The following is a 24,824-nucleotide window of genomic DNA, read 5'->3' as shown; positions in this document are numbered from 1 at the left end:
ATAACATGGTTTATAGAATGGTTGATGATAACAACACAATTAAGTTGATTAAAACAGAAGAACCGAATGATACAAACATGATCGATGGTGATGTATGGAATGATTAGGTGATGATTTTAATTATGAGGATTGTGATCATGATCATGATGATCATAATGATCATGATGAATGATGTAATGTGATGATAGGTAAAGATGATATGATTTTGATGTTATATCTTGATAATTAGGATTAGATGATCATAATAAGTATTGGACAGTAAAATAAAAAGGTTGATGATGGTATTGAATATTGAAGATGATTACATAAAATCGAGTTAAAACTATTTAGTGTAATAATTATTTCAGAAGTTAAAACGCAGTTCAATGGTTAGGGGTGTTTATATATAAGAAGAAGAAGAAGAAGATAGACATTTATATTACGATAAATAGATTTGATGTATCAATTAAATCAGAAATGAGGTGTCAAATGAATGTTTAAAGGCGTTATCGGGTTAGCGGGACGTCGCGGGTTCAAATCCGGACTTGGCCATTTTTTTAAGGGCTACTTCGTTGAGGTAGTATTAATATTACCATTATTATTATAATTATTATTATTATTATTATTATTATTATTATTATTATTATTATTATTATTATTATTATTATTATTATTATTATTATTATTATTATTATTATTATTAATCATTGTTATTAGGGATAAGCTAATTATTATTGTTACCGTCATTAACATAATTAAATATTGTTATCATTATTGTTATTACTAAGTATTATCATTAGATATTAGGAGTATTATTAATATTATTATTTTTAATATAGGTATTATGATCATTATTATGATTATGATTATTATTTCTTTTATTATTTTAAAAACAATACAAATTATTAGTATTTTCATCAACATTAGTATTAGTATCATTTTTATTATTATTATTATTATTATTATTATTATTATTATTATTATTATTATTATTATTATTATTATTATTATTATTATTATTATTATTATTAACATAAGTATCATTATTAACAATATCATTTTTTATTAGTATTGTCATTATTAATAAAGTTATTATTATTATTATTATTATTAGTGAATCATTATTATCCAAAACTATTATTTTTAAACAGATAAATATTTTGTACATAAAATATACTTATTTCATATACTATAATTGTATTAATATTTCATATAACTATATATCAAAAATATTAACATTTCTTATATAAATACTTACATATAACAAACTATTGATATATTTTTATATAATACTAATCATATATATAGTATATAGATATATTAATATAACTAAATGTATAAATATTAATTATTTTAAATATAAATACAAAATAAATATATATAACATATAATTTAAGATATAATATAAGTATACATTTTTAAATGGAATTTAGTATAAATTCTATATAACTATAAATAAATAAATAATATATATTAATAAATGAAATTATGTGATTTCCATTATATGTTTTAATAGATATACAATTGATATAGTTTCGTGAATCCGAGGCCAACCCTGCATTGTTCGATTCCGTCGTATGCATATTTTTACTACAAAATATCATATCGTGAGTTTCATTACTCACTTTTTAAATGCTTTTGCAATATATATTTTTGAGACTGAGAATACATGCGCCGTTTTTATAACTGTTTTACGAAATAGACACAAGTAATTGAAACGACATTATATGGTTGAATGATCGAAATCGAATATGCCCCTTTTAGTCTGGTAATCTAAGAATTAGGGAACAGACACCCTAATTGACGTGAATCCTAAAGATAGATCTATCGGGCCCAACAAGCCCCATCCAAAGTACCGAATGTTTTAGTACTTTGAAATTTATTATGTTCGAAGGGAGTCCCGAAATGATGGGGATATTCTATATGCATCTTGTGAATGTTGACTACCAGGTGTTCAATCCATATGAATGATTTTTGTCTCTATGCATGAGACGTATATTTATGAGAAATTGAAATGAAAATCTTGTAGTCTATTAAAATGATGAAAATGATCGATTATGATAAACTAATGAACTCATCAACCTTTTGGTTGACACTTTAAAGCATGTTTATTCTCAGGATTAAAAGAAATCTTCCGCTGTGGATTTCCTCATTTTAAAGATATTACTTGGAATCATTCATGGCATATTTCAAAAGACGTTGCATTCAAGTCGTTGAGTTCAGTAAAGATTATGATTAAGTAAATGACAGATTAGATCATTTATAGTTGGATATTATGAAATGGTATGCATTCCTGTCAACTTTCGATGTAATGAAAGTTTGTCTTTTAAAAACGAATGCAATGTTTGTAAAATGTACCATATAGAGGTCAAGTACCTCGCGATGTAACCAAATGTAATGTGTTCGTCCAGATGGATTAGGACGGGTCACTACATTATAAAGCTAAGAAGGTTGGAGAAAAAGTGTTGCATTATTTTCCACTCATACCACGCTTGCAAAGATTGTTTATGTCGCCTAAAACTGCCGGGTCGATGAGATGGCATGAAGAGAGTCGTATGAAAGATGGTAGATTAAGACATCCCGCATATTCACTAGCCTGGAAAACATTCGATTATGAGAATAGTGAATTTTCTAAAGAACCTCGTAATGTGAGGCTTGGTTTGGCGAGTGATGGGTTTAACCCTTTTGGAAACATGAGTGTTTCACATAGTACATGGCCTGTTGTTTTGATGCCATATAATCTACCTCCATGGTTGTGCATGAAAAAACCTGTTCTGTTCCTAAGTTTACTTATACCCGGTCCATCTGCTCCAGGTAATAATATAGATGTCTATATGCAACCTCTAGTTGATGAGTTGAAAGAGTTGTGAGATACTGGAGTTAATACTTATCACGCATCAACTAAGAGTTACTTCACACTGCGTGCTTCTTTGTTATGGACGGTAAGTGACCTTCCTGCGTATGCAAATTTATCGGGCTGGAGCACTAAAGGTAAATTACCTTGTCCTTCAAGCCATAAGGAATCCAGATCAACACGGTTATCAAACTCCCACAAAGAAATCTTCATGGCACATCATCGCTGGTTGGAATCGTTGCATCCTTTCCGTATGGATAAAGATTCTTTTGATGGCGCGGAAGAATGTGAAGGGCCGCCGCGTAGCTTAACAGGGGAACAAGTGCTTGCGGAGCTGAAAGGTTTTGAAATAAAATTTGGAAAACTTGTGAAGGATAACCCATCCTTACCATATAATTGGAAGAAGATAAGTATTTTTTTTTCAGTTACCATACTGGAAAAATAACTTAATACGTCATAATATAGACGTAATGCATACTGAAAAGAATGTATGTGACAGTCTCATTAGAACGTTAATGAATATAGATGGAAAGACCAAGGATCATTTAAAAGGACGTCGTGATTTGGAAGAAATGGGTATTAGACATGAAATTCATCCAGAACCTTTATCAATTGGCAAAGTGTTTTTGTCTCCTGCATGTTTCGAAATGGATAAAAAAGAAAAAGAAAAATTTTGTAATGTGCTAAAAGAGGTGAAAGTGCCAGATGGTTATGCTGCTAATATTTCTAGATGCATTCAGGTAAAACCTACTCCAAAAATGTTAGGCCTAAAAATTCACGATAATCATATTTTGATGCATCATTTGCTTCCCGTGGCAATAAGAAATATTTTACCGAAGCATGTGTGTTCTGTTATCATGAAGTTATGTCGGTACTACAGACAATTATGCTCAAAAGTTCTTAATCCTAATGATTTATTTAACATGGAAAAAGATATTGGAAAAATACTTTGTGATTTAGAAAGGATTTTTCACCATCATTTTTTGACGTCATGATGCATCTATCGGTTCATCTAGCTTCAGAGGCCAGATTAGGGGGACCTGTTCATTACCGTTGGATGTATCCAAACGAGAGGTGACCATTTATGCTGTAGTAAATTATACTTTTTTGAATACAACTTTTTTTTTGAATCTGATATAAACTTTTTTTGACCATTCGGGTATTTAGGTACATTAAAATCTTATGTGCGAAACAAGAGTAAACCCGAGGTTCAATTGCAGAAGGATATTTAGCGGAAGAGTGTTTGTCATTTTGTTCTCTGTATTTAGCCAGTGATGTCGAGACCATACATAATAAGACTAGCCGAAATCATGATGATGGTGGTGATGATACTGTCTTACCAATATTTTGTATGCCTGGTCGACCAATTGGTGCAACACACGTAGTAAAACTCGGCTATGACACTTTGGCAATTGCATACTTACATGTTCTATTTAATTGTAGTGAAATAGATTTCTTACGACCGTATGTTATTTAAATTTACTATGTTATGAGATTATTTTTTATGACATTGTGTAATTTTGACGATAATGTACATTATTCTCTTTTTGTTACTTTGATTGCAGAGAGCATCTGAATATTCTTAGTCATCAAAATCCGAATAAACGTAAGCGTGACATTCAACATTTACATAGTCAGGAGTTTGAGGAGTGGCTGTCTGATTACGTAAGTTATTTTTGCTAGTTTTATTACGATAATGTAGTGATGATATAACTGAGCCAAACTTATTACTGTATAAACAAATTCCCTCAAATCAGGTTGATGAGGACATGACTAGTCGGGATAACAGAATCACAAGTGATATAGAGAGAAAATAGCAGAGTCATACTTCAGGCTCTAACAAGTAGCTTCTCGAGTGCTAGAGATAACGATCCTATTGTGGGAGATGTCACTTACTACGGTGTTTTAAAAGATATAATCGAGTTGCAGTATGGTGATGAGAAGAAAGTTGTTTTATTCCATTGTGATTGGATATCAAGTGGTTCCAAGATAAAAGTTGATGAGAATGGGTTTACGACACTCGATTTTCGAGGTCTGAAGCAAACTAAAGAGCCTTATATCCTAGCTTTGCAAGCACAAGAAGTATTCTATGTTGCAGATCCTGTTCGTAAAGATTGGAAAGTTGTGATCAAGACAACACCTAGAGATAATTTTGACATAGATGAACAAATTTGTATCGATGATGTAGAAACACATTTGCAGAGTGACACACCGATGGGTCCTCAACTTGTAGAAAATGAGACTATTAATATGGTTAGAGGCGATTTGGATGGGGCCATTATTGGCAATGATACTTTAGTTGCTGCTACAGATAAAAATTAAATTGATCATGATCAAGGGCGAATTTGTGAGTGTTCAACATGTGTGCTAGAATAAGGCTCATAATTCAAAGGGGCCTATAATTCGACAATATATACTCGTAGTACTTATAAAAAATATTGTTATGACTAATGCTGGTATTTAAGCAAATGAGTGTGTGTCATTTAGTTCTTTTGTATTTATCAAAAATATCCCAAAACTATAGTTATTATGGATGATGACGGAATTTATGTTTCTTATGATACATATATAATCTCAAATTTCAAATATAGAGAATGGTTAGTGTTGTATGAGTGTAACTTGTACTTAATTTAATTGTGTTGTAATTTCTATATCCAACAGATAAAAAAAAAATTTGGACAAGCAAGTTGAACTAGACTCTCAAATGTGATCGTAGTTTAGAACTGTGAGTAGACAACCCAAATTACACTTGTATAGATCGTGATAGGCTTCGTGAAACTTGATTGTACCTGTATATATTTCGTATATAATATTATTGCTTTTCAAAAAAAAAAACCAAAAAAAAAATACCATAGTACACAATGGTTGTAACTTGTAACTTGTACTCCGTAACTTACTTTATCGGTAACAGTAGTAAGGTAATTAATGGACTGTGTACTGTGATGGACTTGTAGGTCCCACCTTTTTACTTAGTTTTGATTTATTTTTTGTATAGTTAGTTATTATAGGATAAATTGTCTATCTTACTCTTAAATGGTATATTGACCTAATAGCAATTTAAGGGTAAAATAGGAAACTTGTATCACCAAAAATCTTCTTGTAAAAGCAAACTATTTCTCTCTCTTTAGTTGTATTTTCCCATCATATATATCATATATCTTCTTGTAAAATAAACCTCTCAAGTACACATACACCTTTTTTAAAACACAAAACTAGAAAATTTTCGTCTATTTTATTTTTTAAACAAAACACAAAGATGGATCTTCATTTGTTCCCATATTGTAGTGATGCATAACCCAATTTTCATCTAAATTGGTTATGCCTCATTACCATTTGGGAACCAATGAAGATGAAAAAAATGGTGGATCTATCAATTTTAAAGGTTGTATTGTACAAACAAACAATGCATAATGTTTAGTGATGTCATTTTTTTTTAAAATACAAAACTAGAAAATTTTCATCTTTTAAACAAAAAACAAAGATGGAGCTTCATTGGTTCCCATATGGTAATTGATGCATGACCCAATTTACATCTAAATTGGTCACTACAATTTTCATCTAAATTGGGTATGCCTCACTACCAATTGTGACTCAATGCATTGCAAACACCATGAGGGTCAATGATCCGGAAGACAGGGTTTCATGATCCTAGATTTGGTGTAATGCTAGTGTTAGCAACAAATTGAGGCACGTTCCACAATCAGAATAACTATGATCTCTAAGGTCTGATTATGGAACCGTGACTCAATGCATTGCAAACACCATGGGGGTCAATGATCCGAAAGACAGGTTTTCATGATCCTAGATTTGGTATCTTTTGTATTTGGGTGTTGAAAATGGTGGATAGATAATGGACACTTAAAATTTAAAGTGTAAATTGTAATAAAATGTATGTTGATTTTGAAAAGGGTAAACTGCTATTTAAAGTTGAGAAAGGGAACACTCTGGTTGATATACATTGGAAATCAAGTTGCGTATAAAGTTGAGAAAGCAATATTTTGATCATTTAGTTATAGAATACACATATTTAATTTAAATTTAAATAGTTTTAATTATTACATCATCAATAGCATTTTACAATTGTTTGAAGCACATGTTACAATAACCTAAAACATGTCATTACATTCGTGGTCAAGGCAGTCCAAGTGAAGGTGAAAACACAAAGAGATCAAGTTTTTATAGATTATGAAGGATTTTAGTTTTTATTTGTGTTGTAATTTCTATATCCTACAGATAAAAAAAATACCATAGTACAAAATGGTTGTAACTTTTTTTTTTTTGGCAAAATACTTGATTAATATTAAAAATATTTTCACAATTCGTGAAAATATAAGGGAACAAGAAAAAAATGGTTATAACTTGTAACATACTTTATGGGTAAGGTAAATGCATCCCTATTATGTAGGTAATTATTATGTGGGTAATTAATAGGTCTCACCTTTTTATTTAGTTTTGATTTATTTTTTGTATAGTTAGATATTATAGGATATAAATTGTCTATCTTACCCATAAATGGTATATTGACCTAATAGCAATTTAAGGGTAAAATAGGAAACTTGTATCACTAAAAATCTTCTTGTAAAAAAAACCTCTCAAATTGCATATGATATTATTCGTTTATATGATATTATTGAGTTTGATGTAATGGTCCTCATAATAATCTAATGGTTATTATTTGCCATGTATCCTTTACTTAATATTATTTGCTAGTAATATATATTGACTTTGTTATAGATACTAATTGAAATAAAATTAGAAGTATATTTTATACTTAAATAAAATCATCATCAAGTACACACGTGGTATCTTGTCGATTCACTTTCACCAAAAATCAACTTTTAATGCCAGAAAGCAAGTTGCATATTTTCTTCTCAAGTCTTTTCTCTGTTATACTTTCCATCATCTTCCTGTACACATTTCTCTCAAGTACATCAAGTTCATCCTTTTTTCTCGTATTTTTTATTTAAAAAAAATGGAAGTTACTCAACCGAAGACGATCGAAAATCTTCCAGAAGATATGCTTGTGGAAATTTTATCTCAAGTTGGAAGTTACTCATACGACCAATTGTTCATGTGTAAGTCGGTTTGTAAAAGCTTTTCGAAGCTTTCCAAAGATCCTTTAGTATTAAAAAGGATTTCCATAGATCGGTGGCCTCTATTACCTTGGGGAAACCCTAGATTCTTTGTTTTTTTATTTCGATGTACGATTTTTGGAAACCCTAATGCGATATTTCGCTGGGGTTTGATAGGTTATTTTGACGGTAGACATATCTATTATGGGCTTGAATGTCTCAAGCAAGCTTCGAACATCCAACTTAAAGAGGTTGTTTATGTTTATGGTTTAATTATGTTTGCCTCTTGCAAAATAGAGGAAAAGCATGTCGATTTACAAATTTTGAATGAAACATTCCCACCAGAGCCGGAGATGGTGGTTGCGGTGAGAACAAGGGTTTTTGATTTGCTGTGATGTTTATGGTTATTTAACCGCCGTCCTTTTGCTAACGTGGCAACAACGTGCCCTATCTCTGACCACCGTGGTTATTTTCCACACATCCATGGGTTTGAACTCACGATACCGGAATGCATGTCGTGTTTTTAGGCCTATGAGTTGGGTGTTTTTGTAAACCGATTTGTTTATAACTAGATTTATGTTAGTATCTTTTAGATTTTATATAAATTATACTCCTTTAATTTAATGTAAATATTAGTAGTAATTTCTATTAATTATATGATGATCAGTTTATTTGCTTCCATTTTTCCTTCGTATTATCTGGATTGCTTCCATTTTGCTTAGGGTTTATCATCACAGCATAGTTTTTAATTATTACATTTTAACATGAACCAATCAACGGGGTTGCACGAATTTATGTTCTTTATGCTAATAGAAACAAAGAACACCCAAAAAGGTGATTCCTTTTTGATGTTTGTTGTTGACTAGCTCTGGCCTTTTACTTGTATATATGTTTGTATGCAATTTGCTGTTGACTTGTTGCTTAAAACTGTCACCGACCATTAGTCCCTTTCTGATCCAAAGTTTAACTAATATACCTTAAAAAGGAAGGATTCCATTTGTTTTGTTTCTTTTATGTCTTGTCTCTACTGCAGAACTCAATTGAGTCCAGAATTGAATTCAACTACTCATATTCTTTTATTTTCTTAACTGCAGAATTCAATGCTAATAATTCTATCCCAAGTAAATGTGAAAAGGCTAGGGGTCGTTTTCAATTAGCATCATTAATTAGATCATTAACTAACATCATTAATTACATCATTAACTATATATTGTTTGGGTGAGTTACTTTGCAATCATGTAAACTGAATACGCATTGAGAAACATAACCTATTTCTGCATTAATGTTGGTTTAGGAGCTCATTAAGAAACATAAAAACTTTACACGTTTGTTTATCCTGCAAAAGAAACAATCATGTTTTTTGGGCTATGTTTTAACTATTGATCTACTACCATGTTTATTCAATGAATTGTTAAGGGTGTACCGATGGAAAATCGGCATCGATATGGAAGGAGTATTGGATAGAAATGTTGTTGAGAAATGTGAATTATAAGCTGTAAAATGTGTAGGCTCAATGGATTGTAAAACACACGATTACATATAAAAAAACGAGAACAAAAAAAACACACAATTACATAAAAAAAAAAGACTAGTACATAAACTAGATACCGATTAATCGGTATAATAACCATCCGCACTACCATCGGTTTCGTGCGGAAGATCGTCCCAAATGTGTTTGGTATATAACACGACATTTGTGGATTTGATTATTGTGGTTCTGAGTAGCCACGCCCATTTATCGTTATCCTGAAGCCACTCGAACACCTTGTTCTCGGGATTCCAATATGCAAACTGTGAAATCTCATCGCAGTGTGCGTTTCGCCTTAAATAATCAAACATTTCGTCAACTCGAAGCCCATTGACTGGCACATCTGCATAATCGACCACCCCACCGTCGTAGCGGTCCATGTCATCGGAAAACAAACCGCCGCCGTGAATCTCGAACGTAACAATGTTTCCGAAAGCCATTTTTGAGTATAAAAGATTGAGAGTGAAATGGGTTTGAAAAATAAAAATTGAGAGTGAAATGGTGTGTGTGTATATATATATATATATATATATATATATATATATATATATATATATATATATATATATATATGAAATGGGTAGGGTAAAAAAAATAAAAAATGCTGATCAGTAAATGTTGGGAAAAAGAAAAGAAAAAAAAAATGTGAGCCCCACAAATGTGCCATTAGAAAATAAAAAATGAATTCATTAAATCTGGCCCAACTACAATTCCCAGCTGAAATTTCGAAAATAAAAAATGAATCCATTAAATCTGGCCCAACTACAATTCCCAGCTTAAATCTGGCCCAACTATATTTTTTAATTTTAGAAACAAAAGAGACATAAAATGGATTTGAACCCAGGTCAATCACTTGAAATAATAACACACAAGCCACTACGCCATCAATGCTTTTGAATATTTAATGAAGGTTAACTTATATAATACTTTAGTCATTTTTGTACCAAAAAGTGCAATAATACGACTTTAGTAAGGGTCTTAATATAGTCATATGATAGTTAGGACCTTAAATACCCAAGCGTCCTATTTTTCTGACCTTATTATCTTGTTGGTTGATCATTATGAGACACCAACAACATAGTTTCCTATTAAGTACATTTTTATGCAACTACAAATTTAAGGGTCCTAAGAGTTAGGACCTCAAATACCAAGCGTCCTATTGTTGTGACCGTATTATCTTGTTGGTTTATCATTATGAGACACCAACAAGATAGTGTCCTATTAAGTACATTTTTATGCAACTACGAATTTAAGGGTCCTAAGAGTTAGGGCCTTAAATACCCATGCGTCCTATTGTTGCGACCTTATTATAAAAGCGTCCTAAAAAATAATATGACCCCAAAATTGTGTGTCATATTAAACATCTTTTTAGGACAAAGATTTATAAGCGTATCAACAATATGACCCAAAAATTAGGAGTCCTAAAAAATAATAGGACCCCAAAATTGTGTGTCATATCAAACATCTTTTTAGGACAAAGATTTATAAGCGTATCAACAATATAACCCAAAAATTAGGTGTCCTAAAAAATAATAGGACCCCAAAATTGTGTGTCATATCAAACATCTTTTTAGGACAAAGATTTATAAGTGTATCAATAATATGACCCAAAAATTAGGTGTCCTAAAAAATAATAGGACCCCAAAATTGTGTGTCATATCAAACATCTTTTTAGGACAAAGATTTATAAGCGTATCAATAATATGACCCAAAAATTAAGTGTCCTAAAAAATAATAGGACTCCAAAATTGTGTGTCATATCAAACATCATTTTAGGACAAAGATTTATAAGCGTATCAATAATATGACCCAAAAATTATGTGTCCTATTCTTAGGACCCTACTTTATTAGCTTAGGATATTATAGGACCCCAAGAATTACCCCGTCCTAATTTTTAGTCGCTTAGGACGCTTTTTCACAAGGGTCCCAGATGAGGGGTCCTAAGAACGCAGTTTTCTTGTAGTGGCTGGTGTACGGTTCAAGTTAGAACTTGGTTTTGACATACGTTTCAAAACTAATGGTTAGTAAGCACCATACGTGGTGCATGTGTAATACTCCTTCCGAAATCATTCTGAATAGAGAAGAAAAAAGACATATGTTTCCGTTTCCACTCCACGCAATTTAAAACCAACCAACTCACATAAAGAGTTGATGAATCAGAAATATCCATCCCAAATTCACTCCCAAAATACACTACCAATTCACCTTCATTCCCTCTCCGCTTATCAAAAGATCCAAAGATTGATGAAGAGATAGATCGATCAATGTGACGACCCAGAAATTTCTGACTAAATTTAAACCTAATCTTTATATATGTTCGACACGATAAGCGAAGTTTGTAATGTTAAAGTCTCAAAACCTTTGAACTGTGTTCATGAATACATTTGACCTTTGACCATGCCCGACGATTCACGAACAATTGTGTGTATATAAATATGTAAATATAAATATAAGTGTTTAATTAATATAATACCATTTAATTACTTGAATTAAAGATGTAGAGTAATATATAAAATAATTAAAATGTTATTAAAATATATATACATATATATATATATATATATATATATATATATATATATATATATATATATATATATATATACATATAAATGAATTCTATACACAATTAATATTATATGTATGTTGTAATATATCTAATGTATATAAATATTATATATCCAAATGTGTTATTATAGGTATTACATAACTAATAAAATTTAATATTATTATAATAAATTTAATTATGAGTTAAAATATAATTATTATATTACTTTCATTATTAATATTAAAATCGGTATTATTAATAGTATTAAGTATATATATATATATATATATATATATATATATATATATATATATATATATATATATATATATATATATATATATATGAGATTTGATATGTATAAATTGTTGTATCAATATTATTATTACTTTCACTAGTATTATTAATACTATTATTTGTATTATTAATATTACTATATAAAAATGAAACATGTAACATGATTAATATTAGTATTATTATTAGATATTATTATTATTATTACTATCATTACTTTATCATTATTCATAATAGTAGTATTTTGATATCATTATTACTAAAAATTAGTATTGTTATTATTAATGTTATCACTTTTATTATTATTATTATCAATATCAATAATATTATTATTATGCTAAATGTTAGTTATTATTATTATAATTTCAATTATAAATTAATACGATTATTTACATTATATAGATAATATACGTATAGATATATATAAAAACAGATATATCTATATATATATACTGATTTAAATATATAGATACATTACGATCCAGTATGTAGAATTTGTATTATATACAGATACGTAATCTATACAGTATATATATAAATATAGTTTACACATAATTAAATATAAACATATTACGTATTCTATTACAACTCATTTTCAGAACTGCAGATAATTGCCTTCCTGTTTAATTGGTCGTACTAATCAGTGTTTAATCAAAGAATAAAACCAAAAATCTGTTCCTGTCTCTAATTCTATTCCAAATTCAAATCACATCACAGATACGTTCCAAAATCGGTTAGAGCTCGTAATCAACTTTAATTTTCTTTCTTTATTTCTGTCCTTGTTGTCTGAATAAAGAGAAATCAATAATTACAAACTTATATAATTGACAACTAATATTACCGGATACAATAGACACCACCATCACCATTTGGATTTGGTCATCAAACCCATTTGACAATTTGACAAACCATAAAACCACAAACCAACCCGTCTCTTGTTGTTTGCTGTTGTTGAAGAACAAGACCAAGACAAGCCATCATGTTTGCTACTACCATCGTCTCTTATTTAATGCTATTGTTCGAAGAATTACATCGAAAACCGATTAAGGTTTTTGTTTGTCTGTTAAGAGGACCCAACCCATCATCACAAAATAGTCATCCTCTTTGCTCTTCTGTTGACATCTCGACCCATAATAACACCACTTTACCTCCTTCAAACTGCAATACTTCGACTGCCACTACTACACAGCTTCCACCATATTTTCTCTTTTCTTTCATTCAAACAAGGCTGCTATACAGCTGGAATGATAGAAACAAAGATGATGTTCTACTGCTTCGGTTTGAAAATATAAGTAAAGAAGATCATGGAATTGAATAATGTTGAAATGGATGTAGTGGGTATCATCACTAGTATAAAAAAAAGGTGACACTTTCTTGCTTTCCACATCATAACACTAATAATGGAATTTGACGTGGGAACATACATTGGATTCCAAATCCAACAGGTTATTATTATTATTATTTTTAAAACTGCTCCCTATTCTGTTTTAAATTAAGGCGACGACTTGATTGGGGCCACCTTTCTCTTTTTCCTCAATTAAACTGTGATGTGTGGAGCCACTAATTGGATGCCTTGATTCATTTTTCTTTTGGGTCGAGAACACATAGTTACAATTTGCTAAGCTGTGATGATATGATATTATGATATTATAATTAGGATGAATGATAGCGTATGATGATGGTGATAATGAAGACATGGAGTAATAAAATGAAGATATCGAATTATTATGATTAGAAAGATAATATAACTAAGATTGATATTAGGATTATAATTAACATTGTGATTAAATTGGTGGTGATCATTTGAATTTTGGGAAAAGAAGAAGAAAATAGAAATGAAGTCAACACGGGTTAAATAAATTTAAAGTGGGATACTAAACAAAAAATCATAAATGGTGTATTGGTTGGTGTAGTGTTGATGAATGATAGGTCCTGAGTTCAAGCCTAGTCTCCTGCATTCCTATATTTTTTTATTAGCAAAGTGTTATTGGACTGCCTATTCTGTTGGGCCGTAATTAATTTGGGCCGAGGACTACTATTCTGTTGGGCCAAAATCCATGTTAATCTGTTAGGCTTGACCTTATAAACGGATTAGTTATACTTGGTTCCACAAAATATCAGAAAAATGGATTTGAAAGAGTGGTTGATGTGTTATTGAGTTAGCAAGAGGTCTTGAGTTCGAGCCCGGGCGGAGGCATTTTATTTTTCTTTTTGGAGCTCTTTCCCAAAGGTAGTATTAATATTATTATTATCATTATTATTAATTATTATTATTATTATCATTATTATTATTATCATTATTATTAAAATTAATATTTTTATTAAAATTATCATTATTATTATTTTTATCATCATTAGTATTAACATTATTATTAATACTTTTATCATTCTTAATATTATTACTATCATTATTATTATTTTTACCAATACAACTATTATTATCACTGGTATAATTACAAAAATATGAGATTTGATATGTATAAATTGTTATATCAATATTATTATTACTTTCACTAGTATTATTAATACTATTATTTGTATTATTAATATTACTATATAAAAATGAAACATGTAACATGATTAATATTATTATTATTATTAGATATTATTATTATTATTATTACTACTATCATTACTTTATCATTATTCATAATAGTAGTGTTTTGATATCATTATTACTAAAAATTAGTATTGTTATTATTAATGTTATCATCATAATATTATCACTTTTATTATTATTATTATTATTATCAATATCAATAATATTATTATTATGCTAAATGTTAGTTATTATTATTATAATTTCAATTATAAATTAATACGATTATTTACATTATATAGATAGTATACGTACAGATATATATAAAAACAGATATATCTATATATATACTGATTTAAATATATAGATACATTAGGATCCAGTATGTAGAATTTGTATTATATACATATACGTAATCTATACAGTATATATATATAAATATTGTTTACACATAATTAAATATAAACATATTACGTATTCTATTACAACTCATTTTCAGAACTGCAGATGATTGCCTTCCTGTTTAATTGGTCGTACTAATCAGTGTTTTATCATAGAATAAAACTAAAAACCTGTTCCTTTCTCTAATTCTATTCCAAATTCAAATCACATCACAGATACGTTCCAAAATCGGTTAGAGCTCGTAATCAACTTTAATTTTCTTTCTTTATTTCTGTCCTTGTTGTCTGAATAAAGAGAAATCAATAATTACAAACTTATATAATTGACAACTAATATTACCGGATACAATAGACACCACCATCACCATTTGGATTTGGTCATCAAACCCATTTTACAATTTGACAAACCATAAAACCACAAACCAACCCGTCTCTTGTTGTTTGCTGTTGTAAAAAACAAGAACAAGACCAAGACAAGCCATCATGTTTGCTACTTCCATCGTCTCTTATTTAATGCTATTAATCAAAGAATTACATCGAAAACCGATTAAGGTTTTTGTTTGTCTGTTAAGAGGACCCAACCCACCATCACAAAAGAGTCATCCTCTTTGCTCTTCTGTTGACGTCTCGACCCATAATAACACCACTTCACCTCCTTCAAACTGCAATACTTCGACTGCCACTACTACACAGCTTCCACCATATTTTCTCTTTTCTTTCATTCAAACAATGCTGTGATACAGCTGGAATGATAGAAACAAAGATGATGTTCTACTGCTTCGGTTTGAAAATATAAGTAAAGAAGATCATGGAATTGAATAATGTTGAAATGGATGTAGTGGGTATCATCACTAGTATAAAAAAAGGTGACACTTTCTTGCTTTCCACATCATAACACTAATAATGGAATTTGACGTGGGAACATACATTGGATTCCAAATCCAACAGGTTATTATTATTTTTTAACTGCTCCCTATTCTGTTTTAAATTAAGGCAACGAATTGATTGAGGCCACCTTTCTCTTTTTCCTCAATTAAACCGTGATGTGTGGAGCCACTAATTGGATGCCTTGATTCATTTTTCTTTTAGGTCGAGAACACATAGTTACAATTTGCTAGGCTGTGATGATATGATATTATGATATTATAATTAGGATGAATGATCGCGTATGATGATGGTGATAATGAAGACATGGAGTAATAAAATGAAGATATCGAATTATTATGATTAGAAAGATAATATAACTAAGATTGATATTAGGATTATAATTAACATTGTAATTAAATTGGTGGTGATCATTTGAATTTTGGGAAAAAGAAGAAGAAAATAGAAATGAAGTCAACACGGGTTAAATAAATTTAAAGTGGGATACTAAACAGAAAATCATAAATGGCGTATTGGTTGGGTGTAGTGTTGATGAATGATAGGTCCTGAGTTCAAGCCTAGTCTCCTGCAGTCCTATATTTTTTTATTATCAAAGTGTTATTGGACTGCCTATTCTGTTGGGCCGTAATTAATTTGGGCCGAGGACTACTATTCTGTTGGGCTAAAATCCATGTTAATCTGTTAGGCTTGACCTTATAAACGGATTAGTTATACTTGGTTCCACAAAATATTAGAAAAATGGATTTGGAAGAGTGGTTGATGTGTTATTGAGTTAGCAAGAGGTCTTGAGTTCGATCCCGGCAGAGGCATTTTATTTTTCTCTTTAGAGAGCTTAACCAAAGGTAGTATTAATATTATTATTATCATTATTATTAATTATTATTATTATTATCATTATTATTATTATCATTATTATTAAAATTAATATTTTTATTAAAATTATCATTATTATTATTTTTATCATCATTAGTATTAACATTATTATTAATACTTTTATCATTGTTAATATTATTACTATCATTATTATTATTTTTACCAATACAACTATTATTATCACTGGTATAATTACAAAATATATATATATATATATATATATATATATATATATATATATATATATATATATATATATATATATATATATATATATATATATATATATATATATATATATATATATATATATATATATATATATAAACACATTACCATTATATTAATATTTCTTAATACTATATTTTGTTATCAATTAAACTATATTAAAATTTAATATGATAATTATTAATTATATACAAAGTATAAATTAAATATATTAAGTTTATCTATATAACATAATGTAACAAGTATATTATTAATAATAACATATAAATTCGTTCGATTACAAGTACAAGTTTTAATAATATACAAATGATATAGGTTCATGAATCCGAGGCCAACCCTATACTTGTTCAATGTCGTCATATGTATTTTTACTACAAAATACAGTATGATGAGTTTCATTTGCCTTTTTAGCCTTTTATATTTTTGGGCTGAGAATACATGCACAATTTTTATAAATATTTTACGAAATAGACACAAGTAATCGAAACTGCATTATATGGTTGAATGATCGAAGCCGAGTATGCCCCTTTTAGCTTGGTAGCCTAAGAATTAGGGAACATCACTAATTTTGAGAATTAGTGCACTCCTAATTGACGCGAATCCTAAAGATAGATCTATGGGCCCGACGAACCCCATCTAAAGTACCGGATGCTTTAGTACTTCGATGTTATTTTATCATGTCCGATGGATTTCCCGGAATGATAGGGGATATTCTTATATGCATCTTGTTAATGTCGATTACCAGGTGTTCAATCCATATGAATGATTTTTATCTCTATGCATGGGACATATATTTATGAGAACTGGAAATGAAAATCTTGTGGTCTATTAAAATGATGGAAATGATTATTTATGTTAAACTAATGAACTCACCGACCTTTTGGTTGACACTTTAAAGCATGTTTATTCTCAGGTATGAAAGAAATCTTCCGCTGTGCATTTGCTTATTTTAAAGATATTACTTGGAGTCATTCATGACATATTTCAAAAGACGTTGCATTCGAGTCGTTGAGTTCTTCAAGATTATTATTAAGTCAATTATAGTTGGATATATTATGAAATGATATGCATGCCGTCCATTTTCGATGTAAAGTAAGTTTGTCTTTCAAAAACGAATACAATGTTTGCAAAATGTATCATATACAGGTCAAGTATCTCACGATGTAATCAACTATTATGAATCGTTTATAATCGATATGGACTTTGTCCGGATGGATTAGGACGGGTCATTTTAATCAAATTCACTTTAAAAGCACTTATTAAAAGATTCTGAACCCTGACTGTTTTTGATAGGTCAAAGACCTATTTTCAGTGAATTAACACTTCATCTCTGGGCACCAGGAACAAATAACAAAAGTTATAAAGAAAGGGTATGCAAAAAAAAAATATAAATAAATAAATAAATTGATGATGAAAGAGAAAATTCTCTAAATAACGGCAAGAAAAACCCGAGAAGTTGCCCGAAGAAGGATTACTGAAAGAGCCGAGAAGAATTCTAGAAAACGTCTTAGCAAAATCGAAATCTTTCGAAGAAAACTCTTATGGAATTTAAGCCGTTCTCTATCCAAAAAAGGATACTCTGAAGAATCAAAATCTATCCATTCTCTCTTTAAATCAAAGATCTGAACACCTTTTCACTTTTCCATAAATTCCCCAACCAACCCTGTAACCTGTCTTACTCTTGAAAGAATGCCTAGGAAGAAGATCAGTGCCATCCTTACTTAACCGGTGGAGATATCGATGCTTTACCAAGCCTATAATGAGAACTGTTACACGAGTGGCTACTGAGCGACAATACAACTAGATTAAGGCACCCTAAACACCTGAGTGATATGAGTGATCTGCTAGTGAGAAGCGTGGTGGTGTATACTCTACATCTGAGAGTTGGAAAGTACGCCTTTTTCATTATGGACGTGATTGAAATCTAGCGACCAAAACCATCGAGTTCGAAACTTTCTCTAATACTTTCAAAAGATGTTACAACTTCTGATGAAGGCATAATAGAAGAATCCAAGGGTGGGTGAGGAAGAATATATTAGAAAGAACCTTATATTCTTGCTTTTTGCTTGAGGACAAGCAAAGCTAAGTGTGGGGTATTTGATATCGGCAAAAAAGTCACGTTTTTACCTCCGATAATCCATAAAGTTCCAAACTTTATCGCAAAAATAATCACTTTGTCATTAGATTTTGTAGATTAAGTAATTACGAAGGCGATGCAAAAAGAATCAAGTAAAACGGAGCTAAAATGAAGTATCTATAGCGAAAACGGTGAAAGACAAGAAATCAAGTTACGATCCAGTGATTTTAGCTGACCAGGCAAGCCAAACGGCCTGCCAAATGGCTTGCCTGTATGACAAACGGCCTGCCACACGGCCAGCACAAACGGGCATAACAAACGACTTGCCAAACGGCCTGCCAAACGTCCTGCCAGCCGTTTGCTGGTAAAATTCAAGTCTTTTTAAAGGGCTCTTTTCATCCATTTCAACACAAACTCAATTTACGATTCATTTTATTTTTTCAAGTCTTTTAGTTAGTTTTTAGTCGTAGCTAGCTTAGCTTTTATTTTCCGGAGGATATCCTGGCAAGTCCCTGCGATCTCGAGCATATTTCTTCAGCCTTTTCAGGTTTTTATCCGAAACGCTTGTCTTTTGTATTAAACATGTATTCTTACCTTTTATGTTTAATAATGCATTCCGATATTACCATGTTAGCTTAATTAATCTGTATGTTTCCATGATATAATTTTGGGTTAGCGTAGTTATGTTAAATTAGTACGGTTACTGTTATTATGTTGAACTTATGAGTCCAATAGATTTGTATACTAGCATCTTAAGGTTTGACCAACCTAGGCTCTGATCAGGACTTGTCTACCTATATAAACTTAGCTACTTCATAGGATTAAGACCCCTGATTATACTGTATATGAAATTCTATGAACTCGGTATGGCCGGAGTTCCCGGGACGCATCTAATGCGCTTTTAGGATATGTAACTTAGGAATTGATACATGAATGACGTAGTATGCCTATTGACTATTCCAAGGAGACCTCTTAGGAAATATTAAGATCTAGCTAGTGCCTTGACTGTATGATCCAAACCTATTGCATGTTCTTGTTTGATTGTTGCCCTGGGATTAAGTCATATCAACTGTTTAGGTATTCGCTAGGTTTCTATCTGCTTTACTTCTAGTATATCAACTGTAATGCTATATAATGTTTGATTTGGTTTAATCTCATTAGTATGATGAAATGGTTGTTAGTTTTCATTTAAGGTTTTGTCAACTTAACCCGACGGACTCCTTCCATTTGCGATCAGTGTTCAATCAACACGGTAAGTTGTTATTCAGTTAACTAAACTGATAATGAGGGTTAGGATTAGAACTTAACTCACTAATAAAACTAGTGCTTTAACTAGGATAACCTATGAGGTATAGTTACCTTTCAATTATACAACCAAGTGACATACTTTTCGATACTCAACGAGAACTATGAGAGTCTAGAGATAAGTAGGTCTATGTAATTGGCTCAACCAACCATATCTACACCACTCCAATCATAGATTTAACATTAACATAATTACCTTTCCCTAGTCCAAACTAATATCTTGGTCAACATTTCCATGATCTGCATACTCCGAATATTCTTCCACTTTATTTACTTTTTCGCAATTAAAATCTTTAGCTTAAACCAACTACTATCTTTACCCAGGTAATTTAAATAAAAGACAAATATCCACTTGATCTTCAATTAGTTAAACCATTCAAAAACATGACTCTAGGTTAACTTACACCTTCTACATTAGAAAGTTAAAAGTAAATTTAGGCCCCGCACAATATAAATAAAATAAAACCCTGTTTGCCACTCTGTTCATCTGATTCTGACGTCTTGCGACCTAATGACATCGCGAAAATAAGACCGCCTGTTTCAGTCATATCAGGCACCCAAATAAAACCATGAAAAGCATTCATTTTTAATGCTTCACTATTTTCTGTTGAGTGTGCTGATGTTTGTGTTGGGAATTAGAACTTGCTCCTGATCTACATTTCTGAGCAGCGAAGTGTGATATAGGTATATACCATAAGAGCTAGCCGTTTGTCAAGAAACCACTCTCACCCCTTCATTCATTTCCGTTCATCATCTACCTTCACCACCTACTCTACCCACAAAATGAAAATCACCTCGTACGAAATTCCAAAAATAGTCACTAAAAGATTATGGCAAAAATCTTGAAAAAAAATACTAGCGGAAGCTCCTCGAGATGGTACTTGGAAAAAAAATAGTTATGATACATTTCGATTCAAAATTCTGAAGAGAGAAGCAGAATTTATAAAACTCAAAAAGAAAACCGCTGGAGTTCCAAGAGCCCAATTCAAAGGAGAAACTCCTAGAAAAAAGTTCAAAAAAACTCAAGTGCTTCACAAAATTAGTTGCACTCCTATCTATTCCATTTTTTCAAACATATCAATAAAGTCTTTAAAAAGACTATTATCCCCTTTGTTTACCTTTTCCACCACCAAAAGTCAAAACTCCACTCTCCAAACACCCTCATTAACTCTTTTTGACAAATGAGCAAAAAGATATGGGTATCACCGCCGTCATGCCTAGCACGCGAAGGATTTGAGTCTCGACCAAGTCTATGACGAAAGGTACAAATATGACTGACTATGAGCGAGCAAAATTCTAGATCTATAGGGAATTCGATACACTTGAGTGAATGAGTGACCCGTGAGAGATAGCCAAAAGTCATGTAACTTACCCTCATGGTTGCAGAGATAGCTTCAAACCCTAACAAAATGATTATTTTATGTTACACTCTTATAAAAAAAAGCAAACCGCTTAGTTGATTAAAAAGGAAACTTTGGAAGATTTCTTGAAGTTAAAAACGAGAAATTTTCTTGAGGACAAGCAAAGCCTAAGTGTGGGATATTTTGATATCGGCTAAAAAGTCATGTTTTTACCCCCGATATCAGGCCCTTATTTAACAAAGTAATCTACTTTATTGCCAAAATATGCATCTATTTGCTTAGATTGGTGCATTTGGTAATTACAAAGGCAATGTAAGAAGAATCAACGAAAACGAACTTAAAACGAAGAATCTAGAGCGAAAACGGCAAAAAACTGGAAAGTTTCTAGAAATAAAATGGCCTACCAGAAGCCCAAAAACACGGCCTTCCATACTATGTGGATGGCCTGTCTAATTAAAAATGGGTGGCCTAAAAAACGGGCCTATCAAACGGCCTACCAGCCTGGTGGACGGCCCAACAGCAAATCAAACGGGCTTATTGGACGGCCTGCCATGAACTTGGACAGTCTGCCATCAAATTAGACGGCCTGCTAGGCCAGGATCTAGTATAAATAAGGCTCATTTGTGTCCATATAAACACACTCTCCACTCTCCACTCTTCAATTCACTCTCAAATTTAGTTTAGTTTTCTAGTCTAGTTCGAGAATAGTCTTTCAAGGACTTCTCACCTCCGAGCGGGAAATTAAGTACCCGGAGGCGAACGCTGAAGATTGTACAAACAAGCTGTCTAGATTTGGAGTTGTCACTTTTGTACTTTTGGAACTCGATTAATATACTGGTACTTTTATCTTGACTTTATCTTGTTATAATGTCTTTTATTACTTTGATAGATGATATTATTTCCATGATTAGCGGGTAGTTATATGTTGTGCATGCTGTGATGTAGTTGTTACGCTGTCTGAATATACAAGTTGTGTAATGAGATACTGTTGAGATGCTTTCCGATTATGATTAAAATCAATCACTTTTCCGACTAATAGAACGTGGTTATCGGCTCTGTGATTGGGAAGTCGTGAACCTCGATTCAGAGTACACTATCTTTATCACCCCTTGGTAAGACACCTCTGCCGGATACATAGGGCATTTTTCAGAGGCACACCGGTTATAGTATGGCAACCTACCCTACGGATTCTGACAGAGTTTCTTTCGTAATGGAAACCCTAATTGATACTAGGAGTACAAGGCCGGCCACAGGCTATGCTAGAGTAGTTACTACGCATGTAAACATAGTATGTATATCGAGGAGGCACAATGGTTTTAGTACTCTATACCTCTGCTATGTATGGCCATGGAAATGACCTCACTGCTGAAGGGATTGTTTAGTAATAGGAACTGTTTGTTTAAACCCATAAAGGATTGAAACCGTTAGGATAACCGAACGTTCACATGGAGACTACTGTCTGGCCATGACGTTCCTTTATGGTTGATTTCTTTTAAATAAGAACCTAACTGATCTTTATAAACCAATCGTTTAACGAAAGCATTGGAAATGTATCATGTCTCTCGGATGAGGGTACCCTCAACTTTAGCTTATGTTTAAGAAAGTTTTGGCCAAGTGGATAGATTAATACGCTGCCTTATCGGGTCGCTCATAATAAAAGAGCCGTATAGTGTTAACAAGTAGCTGTGTTACTCTGGTGTCGAGGGAAGAGGCGTTGCTGCCCATTCAGAATCTTCAAAACTATCGCATACATTATGCCCAGTGACATGTCAGTCCTCTGACAGGGGCGGTAGGACCAATATAACGGGTAAAGGGTTATTAACTATTCATAAGCTATCATTACACAACTCAGCAATGTAACTAACGAAATCATAGCATGTACATCTTTAACCTTATCTGAAATACAAATTTTTCCTATCTGTATTTATTTTGTCTTTTAGAAAATTAGAAAACCCAAAATAGAAACACACCTACTGTAGTGACCCGAACTTTTCCATGTTTATATATATATTAAATGAAATTGTTATTTTACATGATTAAGTGTTTCCAACATGTTAAGCAATCAAACTTGTTAAGACTTGATTAATTGAAATAGGTTTCATATAGACAATTGACCACCCAAGTTGACCGGTGATTCACGAACGTTAAAACTTGTAAAAAAACTATATGATGACATATATATGGATATATATATAGTTAACATGATATTATGATAAATAAACATATCATTAAGTATATTAACAATGAACTACATATGTAAAAGCAAGACTACTAACTTAATGATTTTGAAACGAGACATATATGTAACGATTATCGTTGTAACGACATTTAATATATATATATATCATATTAAGAGATATTCATACATCATATTATCATGATAATATAATAATTTAAAATCTCATTTGATATTATAAACATTGGGCTAACAACATTTAACAAGATCGTTAACCTAAAGGTTTCAAAACAACACTTACATGTAACGACTAACGATGACTTAACGACTCAGTTAAAATGTATATACATGTAGTGTTTTAATATGTATTCATACACTTTTGAAAGACTTCAAGACACTTATCAAAATACTTCTACTTAACAAAAATGCTTACAATTACATCCTCGTTCAGTTTCATCAACAATTCTACTCGTATGTACCCGTATTCGTACTCGTACAATACACAGCTTTTAGATGTATGTACTATTGGTATATACACTCCAATGATCAGATCTTAGCAGCCCATGTGAGTCACCTAAAACATGTGGGAACTATCATTTGGCAACTAGCATGAAATATCTCATAAAATTACAAAAATATGAGTAATCATTCATGACTTATTTACATGAAAACAAAATTACATATCCTTTATATCTAATCCATAC

At 31.1% G+C, this 24,824-nt stretch overlaps 1 protein-coding gene across 1 annotated transcript; it reads left to right on the top strand.

Annotated features, from left to right (window-relative positions):
- The first annotated feature begins 2,486 nt into the window (after window positions 1-2,486).
- LOC139841733 (uncharacterized) lies at window positions 2,487-5,155 on the top strand. The gene is made up of 6 exons (XM_071831938.1): window positions 2,487-2,793; window positions 2,860-3,243; window positions 3,359-3,573; window positions 3,798-3,907; window positions 4,399-4,498; window positions 4,640-5,155. The coding sequence occupies exons 1-6, from the start codon at window positions 2,487-2,489 to the stop codon at window positions 5,153-5,155; spliced, it is 1,632 nt and encodes a 543-aa protein (XP_071688039.1).
- Window positions 5,156-24,824: the final 19,669 nt, after the last annotated feature.

The sequence above is a fragment of the Rutidosis leptorrhynchoides genome, chromosome 4 (assembly GCF_046630445.1).
Source record: "Rutidosis leptorrhynchoides isolate AG116_Rl617_1_P2 chromosome 4, CSIRO_AGI_Rlap_v1, whole genome shotgun sequence".
NCBI classification, from domain to species: Eukaryota; Viridiplantae; Streptophyta; class Magnoliopsida; order Asterales; family Asteraceae; genus Rutidosis; species Rutidosis leptorrhynchoides.
The sequence above is the reverse complement of the archived record's forward strand: the minus strand, read 5'-3'. Positions and strand labels throughout refer to the sequence as shown.